At 42.8% G+C, this 18,134-nt stretch overlaps 1 protein-coding gene across 2 annotated transcripts; it reads right to left on the bottom strand.

Annotated features, from left to right (window-relative positions):
• Positions 1–247: 247 nt before the first annotated feature.
• Positions 248–17,493, bottom strand: LOC138962392 (radial spoke head protein 3 homolog B-like). 2 transcript variants are annotated; one of them, XM_070334195.1, is made up of 8 exons: positions 17,259–17,493; positions 16,307–16,403; positions 15,487–15,774; positions 14,822–15,025; positions 14,313–14,475; positions 9,084–9,322; positions 2,093–2,253; positions 248–1,206 (listed from the first exon to the last, which is right to left on the bottom strand). In XM_070334195.1, exons 1-7 carry the CDS (start codon positions 17,366–17,368, stop codon positions 2,125–2,127), a joined length of 1,230 nt encoding a protein of 409 aa, XP_070190296.1. In that variant the 5' UTR covers positions 17,369–17,493; the 3' UTR covers positions 248–1,206; positions 2,093–2,124. The 2 variants fall into 2 exon arrangements, with proteins under 2 accessions (XP_070190296.1, XP_070190295.1); XM_070334194.1 differs by having other exon boundaries at positions 248–2,253.
• Positions 17,494–18,134: the final 641 nt, after the last annotated feature.

Raw genomic sequence — 18,134 nt, 5'->3', positions numbered from 1 at the left:
TCGATGTTAAAATATTTAGTCAAAACTTGACTAAATATAAAAACCAGCTATGGGATCACCAAAAGCGACTGCATTATTAGCATCCTACAACAGCTGAAGGGCGTTTTTACTTTGTTGAGCTCTTCACAGAGAACACCACACATAGTGACATACACACACACTGATACACACACACACACTGACATACACACACACACTGACACACACACACCCGTGCATTCAAATTGTCACTGACAAACCAAACTAGTTCGATTTTTTTCTTTCATTTTTGTTCATACCAAACCACAGTATTCTTAACAATTACCTTCGTTCGCATTTTCAGTATAAAACTGTATAAGATCAAAGAAAGCAAGATTCAAAAGTTAGGATTTTGAAGACAGACTTATCCTTCACAATTATTTCATCCCTGTAAGTAAAATGGATTTTCTCTTGAAAAACTGAGCATTCTGCAGCCTATTCAACTTATACAGAAAGGAGAAAATTACGTTGGGACAGGTCTGAGTAAGGACTAGACACAACTAGTGTGAGGAAACAAATAATACAAAATTTAAAGGTTTACCGAAGTGAAATGAGAATGTAACTTGGGTTTGGAAGTGTGATGAAGGGGGGATTTGGAAATCGGTGATCAACTTCATGCACTCAGAAAAAAAAGTGTATTTAAAAAAAGAAAAAAAAAGTTACTAGTATCACAGTCAGTAGTAAAAAGTGAACTCTAATATGTACATAATAGATACGCAAGTGAGTTTCTATGTCAAATACACATTTTATAATAACCTTGTTGCAAAACACAATACTGTTAATTCATTACCCCCTCCTCACGTTCCACCAACACAAACGAAGGCAACAGTTTCAATTCTGTGAGGAGGATTTTAAGGATGCAATAATTATCAATTTCACCATGCTTTATAACATTCGTGTAAACGTGGAAGTCATAAGGGCAATTTTCATCAAACAAATCCATATAAAAAAGAAACACTCCAATGAGTTTACCATGAATATGGCTCACGGGGAAACAAATGACTATATTTTCCTCCATATATCTGGATTAACTTATTAAGGATGTTGATGAAAAACGTTGCACACAGGCACAACAAAGACACTCAGACCGCGTGAGGCACATTTGCACATTTGCACAGGAAAGTTCTGTTTCTGGTGTTTCATGCGTTGGCACAAGTGCAGCTTTTCCTTTCAGTCAGGAAACAAACGCTGAAACAAAGTTTATACGTAACGTATATATATACGTAGATGGTTTAAATGAGCTGACAAAAGCGTGTTCTTAGATTTGAGATTTAACTGTCGTCAAAGATGATCATATGGCAGCCCTGAGATCGTCAATTCTGAAATCATAGGATCTGGCCTTTGGCAAACAGCGGCTGCTCAAGCATTGTAAAATAGTTCCCGCTCAAAAGACTGAGAACATTAATTTTTACCTTGTGATCACTTTTGTCTTGAGCAGTTTCCTCCATCTAGTGGCTAATCTTTATTTTGTAGTAAAACTGTGTAGCTTTCCATCAGCGCTCAAAACTTGATTTTCGCGAATGAAAGCGTCTTGAAATCCAAAACAAAAAAACAATAGCAAACAAAGAGAAATAAAATGTTTAAAAATACTGTAATTAAATGTGAATGACATGAGATATAGGCCTTCAACACGTTCTTGACGAAATCTTCTAATCTTGCTTCTGGTTTTACCTTTTGCGCTTTTTTTTTCTTCTCTCTCGATCTCTACAATCACTGACTGCAAACAGTACGCGCAGGAAAAGAAGTCACACCATACTTTTCTCCATTAAAATGTTCCAAACTTCGTTACTGGGGACGACAGAACGACAACAACATCAAACAAACACCGAGGAATGCTTTTCTTGTTGGAAGGGGCTCCGAGTTGATATAGATAACATACGCTCATGCCGCCAGCTCCCCCCGAAAAGAGAGAACAGGCTCGCAGTATATTTTTTGTTTGACACCAGAAACTACCTTGAAGCAGCCTGTGGACGTTTTACACCGAACAAAAAAAGATCGAACATGGTGCAAAAGACGTCACACAATGTAAGCTTTACAGCAAAGTTTTGACACCAAAAACGGGCATAATGATTACTTTATTTTAAGATCTGTAGTGATTTTCTCTATTTATTCATCGGCTGCTGGTGCTTCCTCATCAGCGGGTGTTTGTTCCGGGGCCTCTCCAGCCTCTTCTGTGCCCTCGGTGGCCGGGGGCTGCTCGGCGGCTTCCTCTGCTGGCTTTTCCCCCTCTTCGCTCTGTGACAGAGGACAAAACCGGTGCACGTTTAACTAAATGTACGACTATGCAGACTGTTAATTATAACAAACAAATGAACAAACAAGCCAAACATTGTCAACAACAACAACAACAACAAGAAGTAGGCGAGACATGTTATACAGAGATTACGAGACCTAAAGTCGTGTTAGAACGTGTCCATGAGCAGTCTGCTTGTTAACGTTCTTAATGTTGTTACTGTTTATAACGTGTATACAAGAAATTAATTAAAAAAACACACGCTTAAACCAAGTCGTGTTACAGAATGGAAGGCTAAGACTCAGTATGTATGTAATGGAGGCGGCAGTGTGTGGCTTTTTGCCCCAAATTCTATTAAATGTATTATTTATTTATTCATCCAATTCTTTGTTTACTAATTTTGTGGACTTATGGTATTGATTTTCCTGAAACTTTATTTTAGCTCTGAAACAACTACACAAGCACCTGTGGATACCTAAGAACCACCAGATGCAGTCACGTCATCACTCATCAGTCGAGAGAGAGAGAAAACTTGATTTTGATTGTCTTATGCACAGATCCCGTTTGTGTACTGCACTGATAACACCCCTTTGATCATGCAGAGATACGCTAAAACACGTAGCCACTGTACACAAAAAAACGGACAGATCTGAGAATAAGTAACCAAGCGTGTAATGACTGACTAGTTGGGTTGGTAAAACAGCCTGAAGAAAAAGTTTATCATTTCCGGAATCATAAATAAACACCTCTCTCATAAAGACTACTCTGTCTTTCTATTCGCTTCCTTTGCGGCAGAAAACTAAGGGCAACGTTTTCAGTGATTAGATACGACGATAAAACAGCGGTTCTAAACCAGCCCCTTTACAATTAAAATCACGCTTTGATTTGCCTGTTCCTGTCGCAATTAATATTTGGTAAAGACTGCTCCGTTAAGCGTTTAGGTTCGCGCCCAACAAAACATATTTTGCCAGTGTTAATGTTTTAAAGCCGCTGTCGGATCCCAGAGTTATGCTTTCTCATCCAGCGTATAGCGGCTTTTGTAAGCGACTAATGAATTTCACAAGCATCAAGTCAATTGACTGCTGACATGAATTCGTTCCCTTTTCCACGACCTTTTTTTCTGCCCGGATTTTCTGCCCTTCTTTTTCTTTGTCGCCACTGCTTGCGTCTTTGATTATCCCCCTTCCCTCATTCCAATCTTGATGACGTAGAGAAGGGAAGTAAAAGAAAGTGCTTCCATCTTCTCTGTGCCGTGGTGTGTGCTGGCCAAGCACAATAAGGGTTTCATGGCTCAGAAGTTTCCCCCCTCACTTGTTCACCAATACCCCATTACAGCTGAGGCAGAGAAAAGGGCCTGTAATCCTTGGGCCAATCTCGGCACGCACGTTAATGAATATTAAATTTGACGGAGGGCGCCCATCAAAGATTCATAGAAACTTTAAAAATCATAAAATACTTTCTCTGGAAAAGGGAAGGAAGAAAACCTGTTTGTTTCCCACCATCTTGTTCATGCGGTCTACTGATTCTCAATGTTGGCGTAATAATAACCATCGCTAAGGCTTATACCGCATATGAATTTTTATTATAATTATCATCAACTTTGTATGAGACATGCCCCCCCCCCCCCCTTTCGCGTTCAAGACGCAACAGACGATGTTGCTCACATAGCTTGCAAAAAGATTTCCATCATCTTTTGATCTGTGAGAAATTTCATTAATCTGCCATGAAGTAATTGAGGGCACAAAATAACACACACATACATACTAGCTACCGCACTCATATTTTTATGATGAAGGGACACGGTGGGTGCACACTCAGCTGCAAACCGTGCAACAGAAAGACAAGTCGCGTAAGGCGAAAATACAATATTTAGTCAAGTAGCTGTCGAACTCACAGAATGAAACTGAACGCAATGCAACGCAGCAAGACCGTATACTCGTGGTCCACCGCTCACGGCATAGGCAGTGAAATTGACAAGAAGAGCGGGGTAGTGGTTACGCTATGCTGCATAGCACGCTTTTCTGTACCTCTCTTCGTTTTAACTTTCTGAGCGTGTTTTTAATCCAAACATATCATATTTATATATTTTTGGAATCAGGAACCGACAAGGAATAAGATGAAAGTGTTTTTAAATTGATTTCGAAAAAAAAATTTTGATAATAATTTTTATATATTTAATTTTCAGAGCTTGTTTTTAATCCGAATATAACATATTTATATGTTTTTGGAATCAGCAAATGATGGAGAATAAGATAAACGTAAATTTGGATCGTTTTATAAATTTTTATTTTTTTTTACAATTTTTAGATTTTTAATGACCAAAGTCATTAATTAATTTTTAAGCCACCAAGCTGAAATGCAATACCGAACCCCGGGCTTCGTCGAAGAGTACTTGACCAAAATTTCAACCAATTTGGTTAAAAAATGAGGGCGTGACAGTGCCGCCTCAACTTTCACGAAAAGCCGGCTATGACGTCATCAAAGACATTTATCAAAAAAATGAAAAAAACGTTCGGGGATTTCATACCCAGGAACTCTCATGTCAAATTTCATAAAGATCGGTCCAGTAGTTTAGTCTGAATCGCTCTACACACACACACACACAGACACACACACAGACACACGCACATACACCACGACCCTCGTTTCGATTCCCCCTCGATGTTAAAATATTTAGTCAAAACTTGACTAAATATAAAAAGGAAGTAAAGCCGGTTCTCAAGTCTCAGATTATGCTACAAGTTAATAATAAAGACTGACAGAAGCCGAGTCTCTCTCTCTCTCTCTCTCTCTCTCTCTCTCTCTCTCTCTCTCCCTCTCTCTCTCTCTCTCTCTCATCTCTCTTTCACACACACACACACACACAAACGCCGCACAGCAATTCCCCTACCCCCACACCTCTGATCAAGTAAAACAACAAAGACACCGAGACGAAACCTTTACACAGGACCTAATGAGAGAGTATTAATGACGACTTTGGCTTTTAGCTGGCGGGTCAGATCTCGCTTAATGAGGGGGAAGAACTGGGAGGGGAGGGGTGGGAAAAATGAAAGTTGCAACACACGGGACACACGAGTTGTCGTCACATCAGCTAACCAGGCACCGACGCTCAGTCGCGCATCCTTTTAAAGGAGGCAAGTTTCAGTAGTCGTTTACGAGTTTGGCTTTCAATTTGCAAATTACAGATTCGTTTTTGTATGGTAAAACGGGGGTCTGTTGCTGCCACAAGAAAAAAGCAGGGGAAGATGCGGGCTGTTGACAAATTGGAGTGGTAATTACTACTGAGAACGGTCGGTTTTCTTTTTATTATTACATTTCATCATCATAGCCGATTCCCCCCTCTCACATGCTTGAAACGTAGTAGGCTTTCTCTCCTACTACAAACGTTACGATACTTTCTACCTCCTTTTCTTTTTTCAGTCTTTTCTTCCCCTCCCTTCAAACTTCTTCAGTCTTTCTGTCTTCAGTTGGAAAACCATTTCTTTGTCGTCGATCGCTAACGCATTTCTTCAGTTTTGACCTCTCCGCTTTTCAGTTATATCTAAATCAGTGATTCCACATGAAAAAGACTGCCGCAGTTTTCCTTATTCAACTGAACTGAAATCCGCCATTTATCAGTCAATGGCAATTGTACTTTTGTCTGTCGAAACCATACTTGAACTTGTTCTGTTTCTTAAGGCCAAGAGCTAATCACGTGTAGCACTTGAGTCAACTTGATGACAGCGGGATAGAGAAAAAGGCGAGGGCGGAGGGAGGTCAATCAATCAATCAATATGAGGCTTATATCGCGCGTATTCCGTAGGTACAGTTCTAAGCGCAGGGATTTTTTTTCTTTTTTTTTAATGCAATTTATATCGCGCACATATTCAAGGCGCAGGGATTTATTTATGCCGTGTGAGATGGATTTTTTTTTACACAATACATCACGCATTCACATCGGCCAGCAGATCGCAGCCATTTCGGCGCATATCCTATTTTTCACGGCCTATTATTCCAAGTCACACGGGTATTTTGGTGGACATTTTTTATCTATGCCTATACAATTTTGCCAGGAAAGACCCTTTTGTCAATCGTGGGATCTTTAACGTGCACACCCCAATGTAGTGTACACGAAGGGACCTCGGTTTTTCGTCTCATCCGAAAGACTAGCACTTGAACCCACCACCTAGGTTAGGAAAGGGGGGAGAAAATTGCTAACGCCCTGACCCAGGGTCGAACTCGCAACCTCTCGCTTCCGAGCGCAAGTGCGTTACCACTCGGCCACCCGCCCAGGGGCTGGGTGTAGAGAGGAAAAAGCCTCAAGGAGAAAGAGACGCAGTGGACACCCGTGAAAAGAAGAGAGAATGGCCCGGGGACGGGCGGTGGGGGTGGGAAGGATGGTCAGTTGGGGACGGAATCGTGGGGAGGTTGTGGAAGATGAAAAAGAAGCATGAGAAAAAAGAAAAGGGGAGACAAAAATAATACAAACAGGCTAAACTAGAGAAGGACTAAAGACCAACAAATTCAAGACATCTGACTGTACACTGAACACGACGCCGTCCAAAAACAAACTCAGTCCCACTACTACGCCAGGATGATGTGAACCGCTACGATCGTCCAGTCTGAGATAACAACCTCACTTTTTCTTTTCAATACCTCTCACCCTACTCGCTCATTACACCCTTTCAGGCGCGCCGGCCTAATCACCACTGTCCACAAAAAGCAGGGTATAATTGGGTTTTTTCTTCCTCTTCCTACCCCTAAGCCGACAGGGAATCGGCGGCGATGTTTATGGGAGGGAGCAAAAGTCAAGCCATTGTTAGCACCCGGTGTGGAGCAAGTCACCTGTTTCCATACCCACTCAGATACCCGAGGGTAGGGGATGGTGGGTTAGGCGCGTGCCGGTTCTGGGCGGGTACAGGCCCGGGGGTCGGGGAAGGGGCCCGGGGTGGAGTAAAGGGAGAGAAAGGGAGAGGTGTATGCCGTGGGAATGTTAGCGGCTGTGTAGCCGATGTACGGGTACTGCGAGAAATCATAAGTGGAAGAAAAAAAGTTGAAAGTGAGAGAGAAAGAAAGTAGAAGTGGCTGTTCATTTTCATTCCTTCTGGTTTTCCATTGTTTAATAAAGGTCTTTCTTCCGTTTCTCCTCCAAATGAATTCAGAAATTATGTTACACGTCTTGGCTTAAATTGTTACTGATAGGAAGAGAGACAGAAGGTAGAAGTAGCTCTTTTTCAAAATCAAAAGAGACACACCCACAAACAAGAACAGAAGAGGGAGAGGGACTCGAGAAAGGAGAAGTGGCTTGTTATTTTCATTCTTTCTGGGGTTTTTTCCTTGTTTATTTAAGGTCCTTTTTTCTGTCTCCTTGAAGTGAATTCAGAAGTTTCGCTATGATTCTCTTCCCTCAGTTCTCTGCATGGAACTAGTGGGTTTGTTTTTCTTTTACCAAGTCAGTTTAACTGAACTGTTTGTGTACCACCATTCTCACAGATTTCTAGCTGCTCTCCTTTCTTCTGCTTCATAATTTTGAAGTTCTAGTACTTCTGCTTTTCTTCTCTCTTCTTCTGGACAAATGAGGAGAATAGAGTACAACCTATTCTCTTTATTCGAGAACTTGATATGCTGCATTTGCAGTTCTGGACTTTAAACAAAATATGAGCCATAAAGAAATGTCACACAGGTAAACAACACAGGTACACAAACAGACAGACATCAGTGCAGGTAGGCAGACAGTCAGTCAGACAGACAGACCAGTCCACACATCCAACTCATTTTTGTGTATTTTTTATGTTTTGCCGGTTTCTTACTTTCATTTGTTTCAGGCCAAAAAAAAATAATAGGTGTGGTTACGGTAACATAGCCAAAAAAATAGGGTAGGTAGGTAGGCAATCACTTTTTTTTTTTTAACTTTTTTTTCTAATGTTTACAAATTAAAACTACCGTACTTTCCGGGTGACAAGGCGCTTTGTTATCTAAGACGCACCCCTTCTTTTTAAAAAAAAATTGTAATCCAGTCACCCATTGGACGCAGGGGGCCAATAGGGCGCACCAAAATGACCCAGTTTTTGCCATGAGAGGTGGTTCCCCTGTCATATCTGAGAGAGGAAACACTTCCTGCATCGGGGTCAGTGACCGGTCAGTGACCAAAGGCATTGTGATAGCTGGGTGGCCTTGTTAAAAGACACGACCTTCTTCCCAGGGGTCAATGACCCAGTTTTTGCCATGAGAGGTGGTTCCCCTGTCATATCTGAGAGAGGAAACACTTCCTGCATCGGGGTCAGTGACCGGTCAGTGACCGAGTTTAACAGTACTTGACAGGGAAATAAGTGTGCGACACGGGCCTTTCGCTTTCATTGCGTTTTTTGCACTCGTTTTTTTTTGTTTTTTTTGACAAATGTAATAAAAAGTTATAGGATCGGCCTCTAAAAATAGGGTAGGTCGGGTTACCGTAACCACACCTTTTTTTTTTTAGGCCTTAATCACAATACTCTTTGCACTGAAATGTTTTGTTCATGTACCTTGAACATGCACCAAGAGACAGCAGGCAGGCAGGCAGACAGAAAGGCATGCAGGCAGACAGACAGACACTAAGGTAGACAGACAGAGAGGCACACTTACACACAACATCGCCAACACCCCATCACCACACACACACTCTTCAGATATATTCTAAATCTAATTCTAACTGAATTTTCATAACAGTGAGCAAACCGATTTCTTTTATATCTATTCTTTTAAGTGGTGATTTTGACCCACAAAAAGCTTTCAGCAGGGTCTTTTACATTTGTAGAAAACTGTAAATCCAATGAAAAAATTTCCTATCTGACTCTTAACTCTGTCAAACTCTCACCTCTGTGGTGGTGGCAGTGGCAGCCAGCTCGCCTGAAAGCTTGTCACCAAAAATGGCGCTGGCGGAGTGAGAACCAGGGCCCTGACTGGGCGCCATCTCCTCCAGCTTTCTGTACAGCTCGATACGCTTGGCCACCACTTCACGCAGCATGCCGTCCAACACCATACGACCGTGCTGGTTGCGCTCCAGTTGGTCCTCCACCTGTTCCATCAACCACGGCAGGAAGCCCTGCTCAACGTCTGTGGAGGAGAATGGAAAAAGGAGACTGTTAGGAAGGTGCAGTCAAAACCCTGTTTTAATACCCCCCAATTTAAGACTACCCTTTTTTTTTTGAAAAGTTGAAAAACAAAAGAATTCCGTACTCACTGATACAGGAACAGCACGATTAGTATTGTACATGTATTGTGCTGTTCCTGTATCGATGAGTACGGAATTCTTTTGTTTTTCAACTTTGTTCATCTCACCAGTCACTTTGTTGTTTAGATTTATCTATTTTTACCTATTTTTAAAATAAATTTGTTTTCTGATTTTCTTTTCATGATCTCTGTAAATTAAGTAGATGTGCAACGCCAAGGCACTGCATACCCCAGCAAAAGGCAAACCCCTCTCTCTGTCTCTGTCTCTGTCTCTCTCTCTCTCTCAAACACACACGAACACACACACACACACACACACACACACACACACACACACATACCCCAAGTTACACACGTACACACATACACACTCATTCACTCTCTCTCTCACTCACTCTCTCACACACACTTCATACACACAAAACACACCCCCATACGCACATATAAACAAACACACATACACACACATACACTTACGCACACGTACAAACACACACCCACCTACCCACTCTCTCTCTCTCTCTTATACAAACAGACACACACCCATACAAACAGACACACACCCACACCCACACACACACACAAACACACACACACACATGTACATAGGCACGCATGTACGCACGCACACACCCGCAGACACACACACACACACACACACACACACACACACACACACACACACACACACACACACACACTCACACATTGACTCACACAAATCTCATACACACAAAACACACACTCATACGCACATACACGGTTGGGCTAGTGGTAAGGCGTCCGACCCGTGATCGGGAGGTCGTGGGTTAGAACCCAGGCCGGATCATATACCTAAGACTTTAAAATTGGCAATCTAGTGGCTGCTCGGGAGGTCGTGGGTTAGAACCCAGGCCGGGTCATACCTAAGACTTTAAATTGGCAATCTAGTGGCTGCTCCGCCTGGCGTCTGGCATTATGGGGTTAGTGCATGCTAGGACTGGTTGGTCCGGTGTCAGAATAATGTGACTGGGTGAGACATGAAGCCTGTGCTGCGACTTCTGCCTTGTGTGTGGCGCACGTTATATATCTCAAAGCAGCACCGCCCTGATAATTATGGCCCTTCGTGGTCGGCTGGGCGTTAAGCAAACAAACAAATACGCACATAGACAGACGGACACACACACCTTTACAAACAAACACATATACACACTCATACACACACAAACATACCCACAAACTCATGCACACACACATTCACACACACTCTTTCTCCCTCTCTCTGTCTTTCTTACACACACACACACACACACACACACACACACACCCCCAAGTCACACACGCACACATACACACACTCACTCACACGCACTCACTCACTCTCTCACAAAAACTTCATAGACACAAAACACACACCCATACGCACATATGGACAGACGGACATACACACCTTTACAAACAAACACACATACACGCACACACATACACTTATGCACACACACACACACACACACACACACACACACACACACACACACACACACACACACGAGTACAGACTCATGCACGCGTGCAGTGCGCGCACACACACACACACACACACACACACAAATACACACACACACACACCCCACACACACACGAGTACAGACTCATACACGCGTGCGCACACACACGAATACAGACTCATGCACGCGTGCGCACACACACACACACACACACACACAAATACACACACCACACACACACTCACGAGTACAGACTCATGCACGCGTGCGCACACACACACACACACACACACACACACACACACATAAACAGTAACACATGTGCACAAAATGAACACAAACACACACACCGCACGAGAGAGAAAGACTACAGGGAGGCATGACGTCATGATGCAATAATTGACGTCAAAGACTTTTGACCGTGACGTAATCTTCTCACGCGAGCTTTATCCATAGTCTTGAACAACCACACACAAATAGACTTGGAAAGTACAGAATTTCTACCCGTCCAAAGCGGCCTTGGGTGGCGTTTGCTGAAAAAATGGGGGCGCCAATTTTACCCACCGTATTTTTGTTAGTATGGTCCCAATTTTTGGTGAACTTCCATCTCCAACTGTAGCCCATAATCGGGCACAACGAATCCTTCTTTATCATGTATTATCGGTGTGAACATTTCTCAAGTCGATTACAGTATGTGGGATACCTCCAGCTTCGCTGGGATTAACCTCCATTTTAAGACTCCCTTAAAACCTCATTTCCCACATTTTTGGATGTCTTAAAAGGGGAGTTACCACTGCACCTTCAAATTACCATTTTCATCAAAAGAATGTGTTCCATAGTGTACGAGACCTGAGCCTGAGGGCAAAACTGTATGAAAATAATGTTGCTGGTGCAACCTATAATTAAGTAGATGTGCAACGCCAAGGCACTGCATACCCCAGCGAAAGACAACTGAAACACCTCTCTCTCTCTCTCTCTCTCTCTCTCTCTCTCTCTCTCTCTCTCTCTCTCTCTCTCTCTCTCTCTCTCTCTCTCTCTCTCTCTCTCTCAAACACACACGAACACACACATACACACACACACGCACACACACACACACACATACCCCAAGTTACACACGTACACACATACACACTCACTCACACGCACTCACTCACTCTCTCACACACACTTCATACACACAAAACACACCCCCATACGCACATATAAACAAACACACATACACACACATACACTTACGCACACGTACAAACACACACCCACCCACCCAGTCTTTCTCTCTCTCTCTCTCTCTCTCTCTTTTTTTCTCTCTTATACACACCCATACAAACAGACACACACCCCCCCCCCCCACACACACACACATGTACATAGGCACGCATGTACGCACGCACACACCCGCAGACACACACACCCGCAGACACACACACACGCACACACACACACACACTCACACATTGACTCACACAAATCTCATACACACAAAACACACACTCATACGCACATACACGGTTGGGCTAGTGGTAAGGCGTCCGCCCCGTGATCGGGAGGTCGTGGGTTAGAACCCAGGCCGGATCATACCTAAGACTTTAAAATTGGCAATCTAGTGGCTGCTCCGCCTGGCGTCTGGCATTATGGGGTTAGTGCATGCTAGGACTGGTTGGTCCGGTGTCAGAATAATGTGACTGGGTGAGACATGAAGCCTGTGCTGCGACTTCTGCCTTGTGTGTGGCGCACTTTATATCTCAAAGCAGCACCGCCCTGATAATTATGGCCCTTCGTGGTCGGCTGGGCGTTAAGCAAACAAACAAATACGCACATAGACAGACGGACACACACACCTTTACAAACAAACACATATACACACTCAGACACACACAAACATACACACAAACTCATGCACACACACATTCACACACACACACACACACACACTCTTTCTCCCTCTCTCAGTCTTTCTTACACACACACACACACACACACACACACACACACACACACACACACCCAAGTCACACACGCACACATACACACACTCACTCATCTCTCACAAAAACTTCATAGACACAAAACACACACCCGTACGCACATATGGACATACACACCTTTACAAACAAACAGACATACACGCACACACATACACTTATGCACACACACACACACACACACACACACACGCGTGCGTACACACACGAGTACAGACTCATGCACGCGTGCGCACACACACACACCCCACACACACACCCCCCCCACACACACACGAGTACAGACTCATACACGCGTGCGCACACACACGAGTACAGACTCATGCACGCGTGCGCACACACACACACACACACAAATACACACACACACACACCACAGACACACACGAGTACAGACTCATGCACGCGTGCGCACACACAAATACACACACACACACACACACACAAACAGTAACACTAACACATGTGCACAAAATGAACACAAACACACACACCGCGCGAGAGAGAAAGACTACAGGGAGGCATGACGTCATGATGCATTAATTGACGTCAAAGACTTTCGACCGTGACGTATTCTTCTTACGCGAGCTTTATCCATAGACTTGGAAACTACGGAATTTCTACCCGTCCAAAGCGGCCTTGGGTGGCGTTTGCTCAAAAAATGGGGGCGCCAATTTTACCCACCGTATTTTTGTTAGTATGGTCCCAATTTTTGGTGAACTTCCATCTCCAACTGTGGCCCATTTTCGGGCACAAAGAATCCTTCTTTATCATGTATTATTCGGTATGCACATTTCTCAAATCGATTACAGTATAGCGTTCACGGGATACCTCCAGCTTCGCTGGGATTATTTTACTCTGGCCATGTAATATTAATTTTACAATTTTCTTCATGACAAGTGTTGGTCTATTTATGAAAACAAAGTCATTTTAAATGTTTATGGTGTCATCTTGAGAATTCTCGACCCATGCACATTCCTTATACACTGTATTATTTCTTTGACCTTGCCATTTTATCATTTCCTGACAGTTATGAAAGGGAGATTACCAACTGGAGAATATATGTATACATAACTTCTGCAGTTATCTTCCCTATGTAAGATCTTTGGTTCCAGTATACTTTTTTCTATTATAACCATGGAAACCATTGTTTCTTGCACACTTAGTGCTACACTGTGCATATATTTATAAAGATAGGGAAAAAGGTAATGTTTTCTAACAAGAGTGTACTAAAAAATGTCATAGGTCTACATTTTTTCCATTTATGTCCAGCAGATCTAAGTTAACTTGACGTTTTCACTTTTTACCGAGGGTTGAGTACAAACATATTTGAAGGAAATCTTAAAACAAAATATGTATTACAGACTGCCTACAAAATGCAATAGCTTTCAGAATGCTTACCTCTTTCCACTGGGTCATAGAAGTATCCATTATCCGAAAGCGTGCCGAAAACGGAAGGCACAAGATCTGCGAGGTAGCTCTGGGCAAAGGCACGTGCTGCAATTTTCTCTGCGGTCTCCTTCTCCTTGCGCAGAACTTCTCGTTGCTGTTTCATCCTCCTCTCCTGCAGTCACAATAAAAGGAGGAGCATTAGTTCGTGTTTAGCAATATGTCTCTAAAATTAAATAATTAATCAATTACACTATTTATTTATTTCAAAGAGAGACAAGACACAGACACATGCAAAACGGCCCACATTCAGTTACACCTTTTTTGATAACAGTAAGTTATTATTAAATCTTCTCTCCCCTGCACCCCTGTGCCCCCTTCTTCCACCCAAGGCACCCCCCCCCCCTCTTTACATTTCTGTCTCTAGCTCTCTTAACCCCCACACAGAACTTTCACACACTTCCCACCTTTCTTCCTCCCCTATCCTCTTCTTTCTTTTTCCTCTCTCACATCCTACCCACCTTCTCCTCTCGGTGTCTGCGTTCCTGCTCCTCCAGCCTCTGCTGCTCAACCAGCTCGGCGTTGCGGAGTTCTTCGAAGGCCCGCTGCTGCTGCCGCAAGTTGGCCAGCTCCTCCTCCTCCATCACCTCCAGCAAGGACTGCTCCACTGTCTTGCCCACGATCACCTCCAGGATGGGCTTCACCTCCACGTCAAAGTCGAACAGCTGCTCGCACACAAAAGAGGTGGTTTTGAAAAAAGCTTTGGTGATTGGTGGTGAAGAGACAAAAATTAGGACATGGGAGATGTTAATGGTCAAACTTTTTTCTTGGATAGTGGGAATTTCTACAAATCATACAAATTGTACAAGATTTCCACAAAGAGATATATATCTCTCCCCTTCTTATAGATACTTAACCCGGCCTCAGCCCACCCCCATGCTCCTGGGTCTTTTTCCACTGAAATAAGGTTTCTCACTCTAAATATATCCAGATTAATCTGCCAGTAAGATTTCTCATTGCCAGTAACCTTCTAACTGTGTGAATCGTGTGATTCGACATGCATGGGGGAAAACACACACAAAAATAAAAGACACAAGGATAATCACTATTTGCTCAACACTTAATCTTCTCATTCCGTCCTGCCCCCAAATAGCAAGTAACTGGGAAACATAAGCACAGCACTTACATCGCCCTCTATAATCTGTGTGGCAATGTCCACACCGGTTTTGGCTTGGATGAAGAGAGGGGAAGGAGGGCGGTCCAAAAAAGCGTCTGTTTGGCATTCCACATCAGCCTCCTCCACACGGTCGCTGAGCTCCTCCAGGTAAAGCTCTGTCTGAACATCGATGTGTTTGCGTCCTTCCACTGGATCGGGTGACCTTGGCCTCAACTGATCTTTTGCTCGCTTGCGAGCGATGGCCCTGCGTCGGTTCTCCTGCTGCCTTTGGATCTCGATGGGGTCTGGTTGAGCATGCTGGGAAGAAACAAGCAAAATGAGAACATCAAAATAGATCCAGCATCGCAATCACTTCAAGTGATTTGCACTAGCTGACACAAAGCAAGACATGTTACACAGCAATAAGGCTAACATGCTTACAGCATCCAAAAATGTCATAATTTTTATATTTATGCAGAATTTTGCAGTGAGCACAATCCCTGAGGAACAGACAAAATTCTTGAGTCACTGTTTCATTTTTATCCCTTTACCTGACTGTACAATTTTTTAAGTTTATTTCAGCAAGTAACATGTTAACCACCAACCTATTTTTAGCAATAAGGAAAGGAATAAATGACCAGTGTAAATTTAAAACTTTGCTGAACAAAAGTGGTGACTGCAGAAAGAAAAAGAAATGGGGGAGTCAGGGAGGTTTGGGAGGGGCTGTTGGTGAAGGGATGCTGTAATGGTCTGTCAAGAGATGTGTAATGATCAGGAATTGATGTTTGTGTGTGTGTGTATCTGTCTTTGTTTGTATTCCTTGACACGGCTGATAGTTGCAAATACTTACTGCGGGAAGTGTGTGTTGAGCATATGTGTTTCCGCGCACAATGCGTCTATCATACATGATGTTGCCATACATGCCTGTAGCATCCTCTTCGCCCACTCTGCAAAGTCCATATGTTACAAAATCAATTGCCATATTTAAATGTATGCATGCATACACAGACAAAGACTGCCAAAAATCACAAATAAAAGTAAATTCAAGAATTTAAAAAAAATATGTCACATTTTACCAGTACATCTTTTCAAACAAACAAACTGGTTATGCATACAACATAAACTATTGCTAAACAAGTCTGATGCACAGTGTTAGCTGCAATTTAGAGGCCCCTCTCAGCTCTGATGAGAGGACACTTCCCATGAAAGGACGTTGTCTAGGGCCCCTTTCTCTATTATTGCTTACCAAAGTATAGCCTACCTGTTATGACAGGCAACCCTCAATTTAGGGACACACACTCTTGACTAGTACTGATGGTATTCTTTCATTGCAGGTACCACTGTAAAAATCAAGGAACAAGTAACTTGCAGCTGAGTCTCAGGTATGCTCAACCTTCTTACACAAAGTGTTTGAACGAGCAAAAGAACATGTTTACTGATAAATGATAACACAGGAAGGTATTAAACTCTGAGACGAGTATTTAGCATGCAGCTGAGCTCCAATCAATCAGAAAACAACTGCCCCAAAAAGCAATGCAGTCAAGATAACAACCAATAATCTCACGTCTTAAACTGAGAGAAAGGGCAACCTGGCCGAGTTTTAGAGGAATAAACATGTACCCAAATGAGAATTGTTCGTTTGAAAGTACAATAGACGAAAGTGTCAATGTCTGCTTTTCACAAAACAAACACATTTCAATTCAAAACACGCAATTTGCTGATGATCGGCTTGATTTTCCGTACATGACAACAAGAAAAATAATCAATAACATCCAAAGACATGACATCAAAATCAAACTCACTCTGTTTGCTGGAGAGGATCGCGGTATTTTTTCCTTTGCTTGACAGCTCTGGGCTGACTAGCGAATGTGTACGTGCCAGCATTTGACTGCTGGGGAAGAACTGCTGCCATTTTGGTTTCTGAAAGCTATATCAACTCGGGCACTTGTCGTCTGGCATCCACGGTAACGAGAAACCCATTCAAGATGGACGTGAGGTTAGCGCTAAATATTTACGTCGGTGTTGCTGGGACAACGACACCAAGGTATGTACCCCGCAGTTAATAAATAAAACGAGGGAAAATAAAAGTCAGTAAATATGATTGATGTCTTAAGCTAAAATGTACTTTCCATAAATCGTTAAAACAGTCAAACTGCCATTGATTTTTTAAATGATTGCTGGAGATAAACTGTCGTTCAGGCGGCAGTGTCAGCAAGGGAGGTAATGCTCATTGCTCTATGTTGCGTCCCATCTAGTCAGCGGCGCTTTTCCGGAAATGACCTGCGCTTTGTTGGAATTCCAACTATGGCCGCCATTGTTGGAATTCCAACTTCGCGCTACGCGATTCTGGAAATGAACCGCGCGCAGAGTGAGAATTTTGCTCTTTCTTAGAATGCGATGATTAAATGATAATTGATGGACTACAATGATCAACGTATGTTTAAAATATCAATAGTTGGTTGTAATAAAACAGATGCATTAGACAAAATCATACCAACTGCTATTTTTCTTACTTACGAACCTTGGAAAAATAAACACTGACTTCAGTCGGACGTCGTTCTGAACAAACGATCGAGCGCTTCAGTTTGCCATTTTAACTGGTGCTAGTGAAGTTTACCCTTACAATTTAAGTAACGTTGACAACACTCATGCGTAACTTAATTGTTGCTTGATTGTCT

The sequence above is a fragment of the Littorina saxatilis genome, linkage group LG3 (assembly GCF_037325665.1).
Source record: "Littorina saxatilis isolate snail1 linkage group LG3, US_GU_Lsax_2.0, whole genome shotgun sequence".
NCBI lineage: Eukaryota > Metazoa > Mollusca > Gastropoda > Littorinimorpha > Littorinidae > Littorina > Littorina saxatilis.
This window is presented reverse-complemented; position numbering and strand designations above follow the sequence as displayed.

Coding starts and splice junctions, on each gene's coding strand:
- LOC138962392 (XM_070334194.1), bottom strand. CDS start 17,368: ATGGCAGCAGTTCTTCCCCAGCAGTCAAATGCTGGCACGTACACATTC. Junction 15,026..15,486: donor CACAGATTATAGAGGGCGAT/GTAAGTGCTGTG, acceptor GTGTGCGAGCAG/CTGTTCGACTTTGACGTGGA. Junction 2,254..9,083: donor CCACTGCCACCACCACAGAG/GTGAGAGTTTGA, acceptor CCTCTGTCACAG/AGCGAAGAGGGGGAAAAGCC.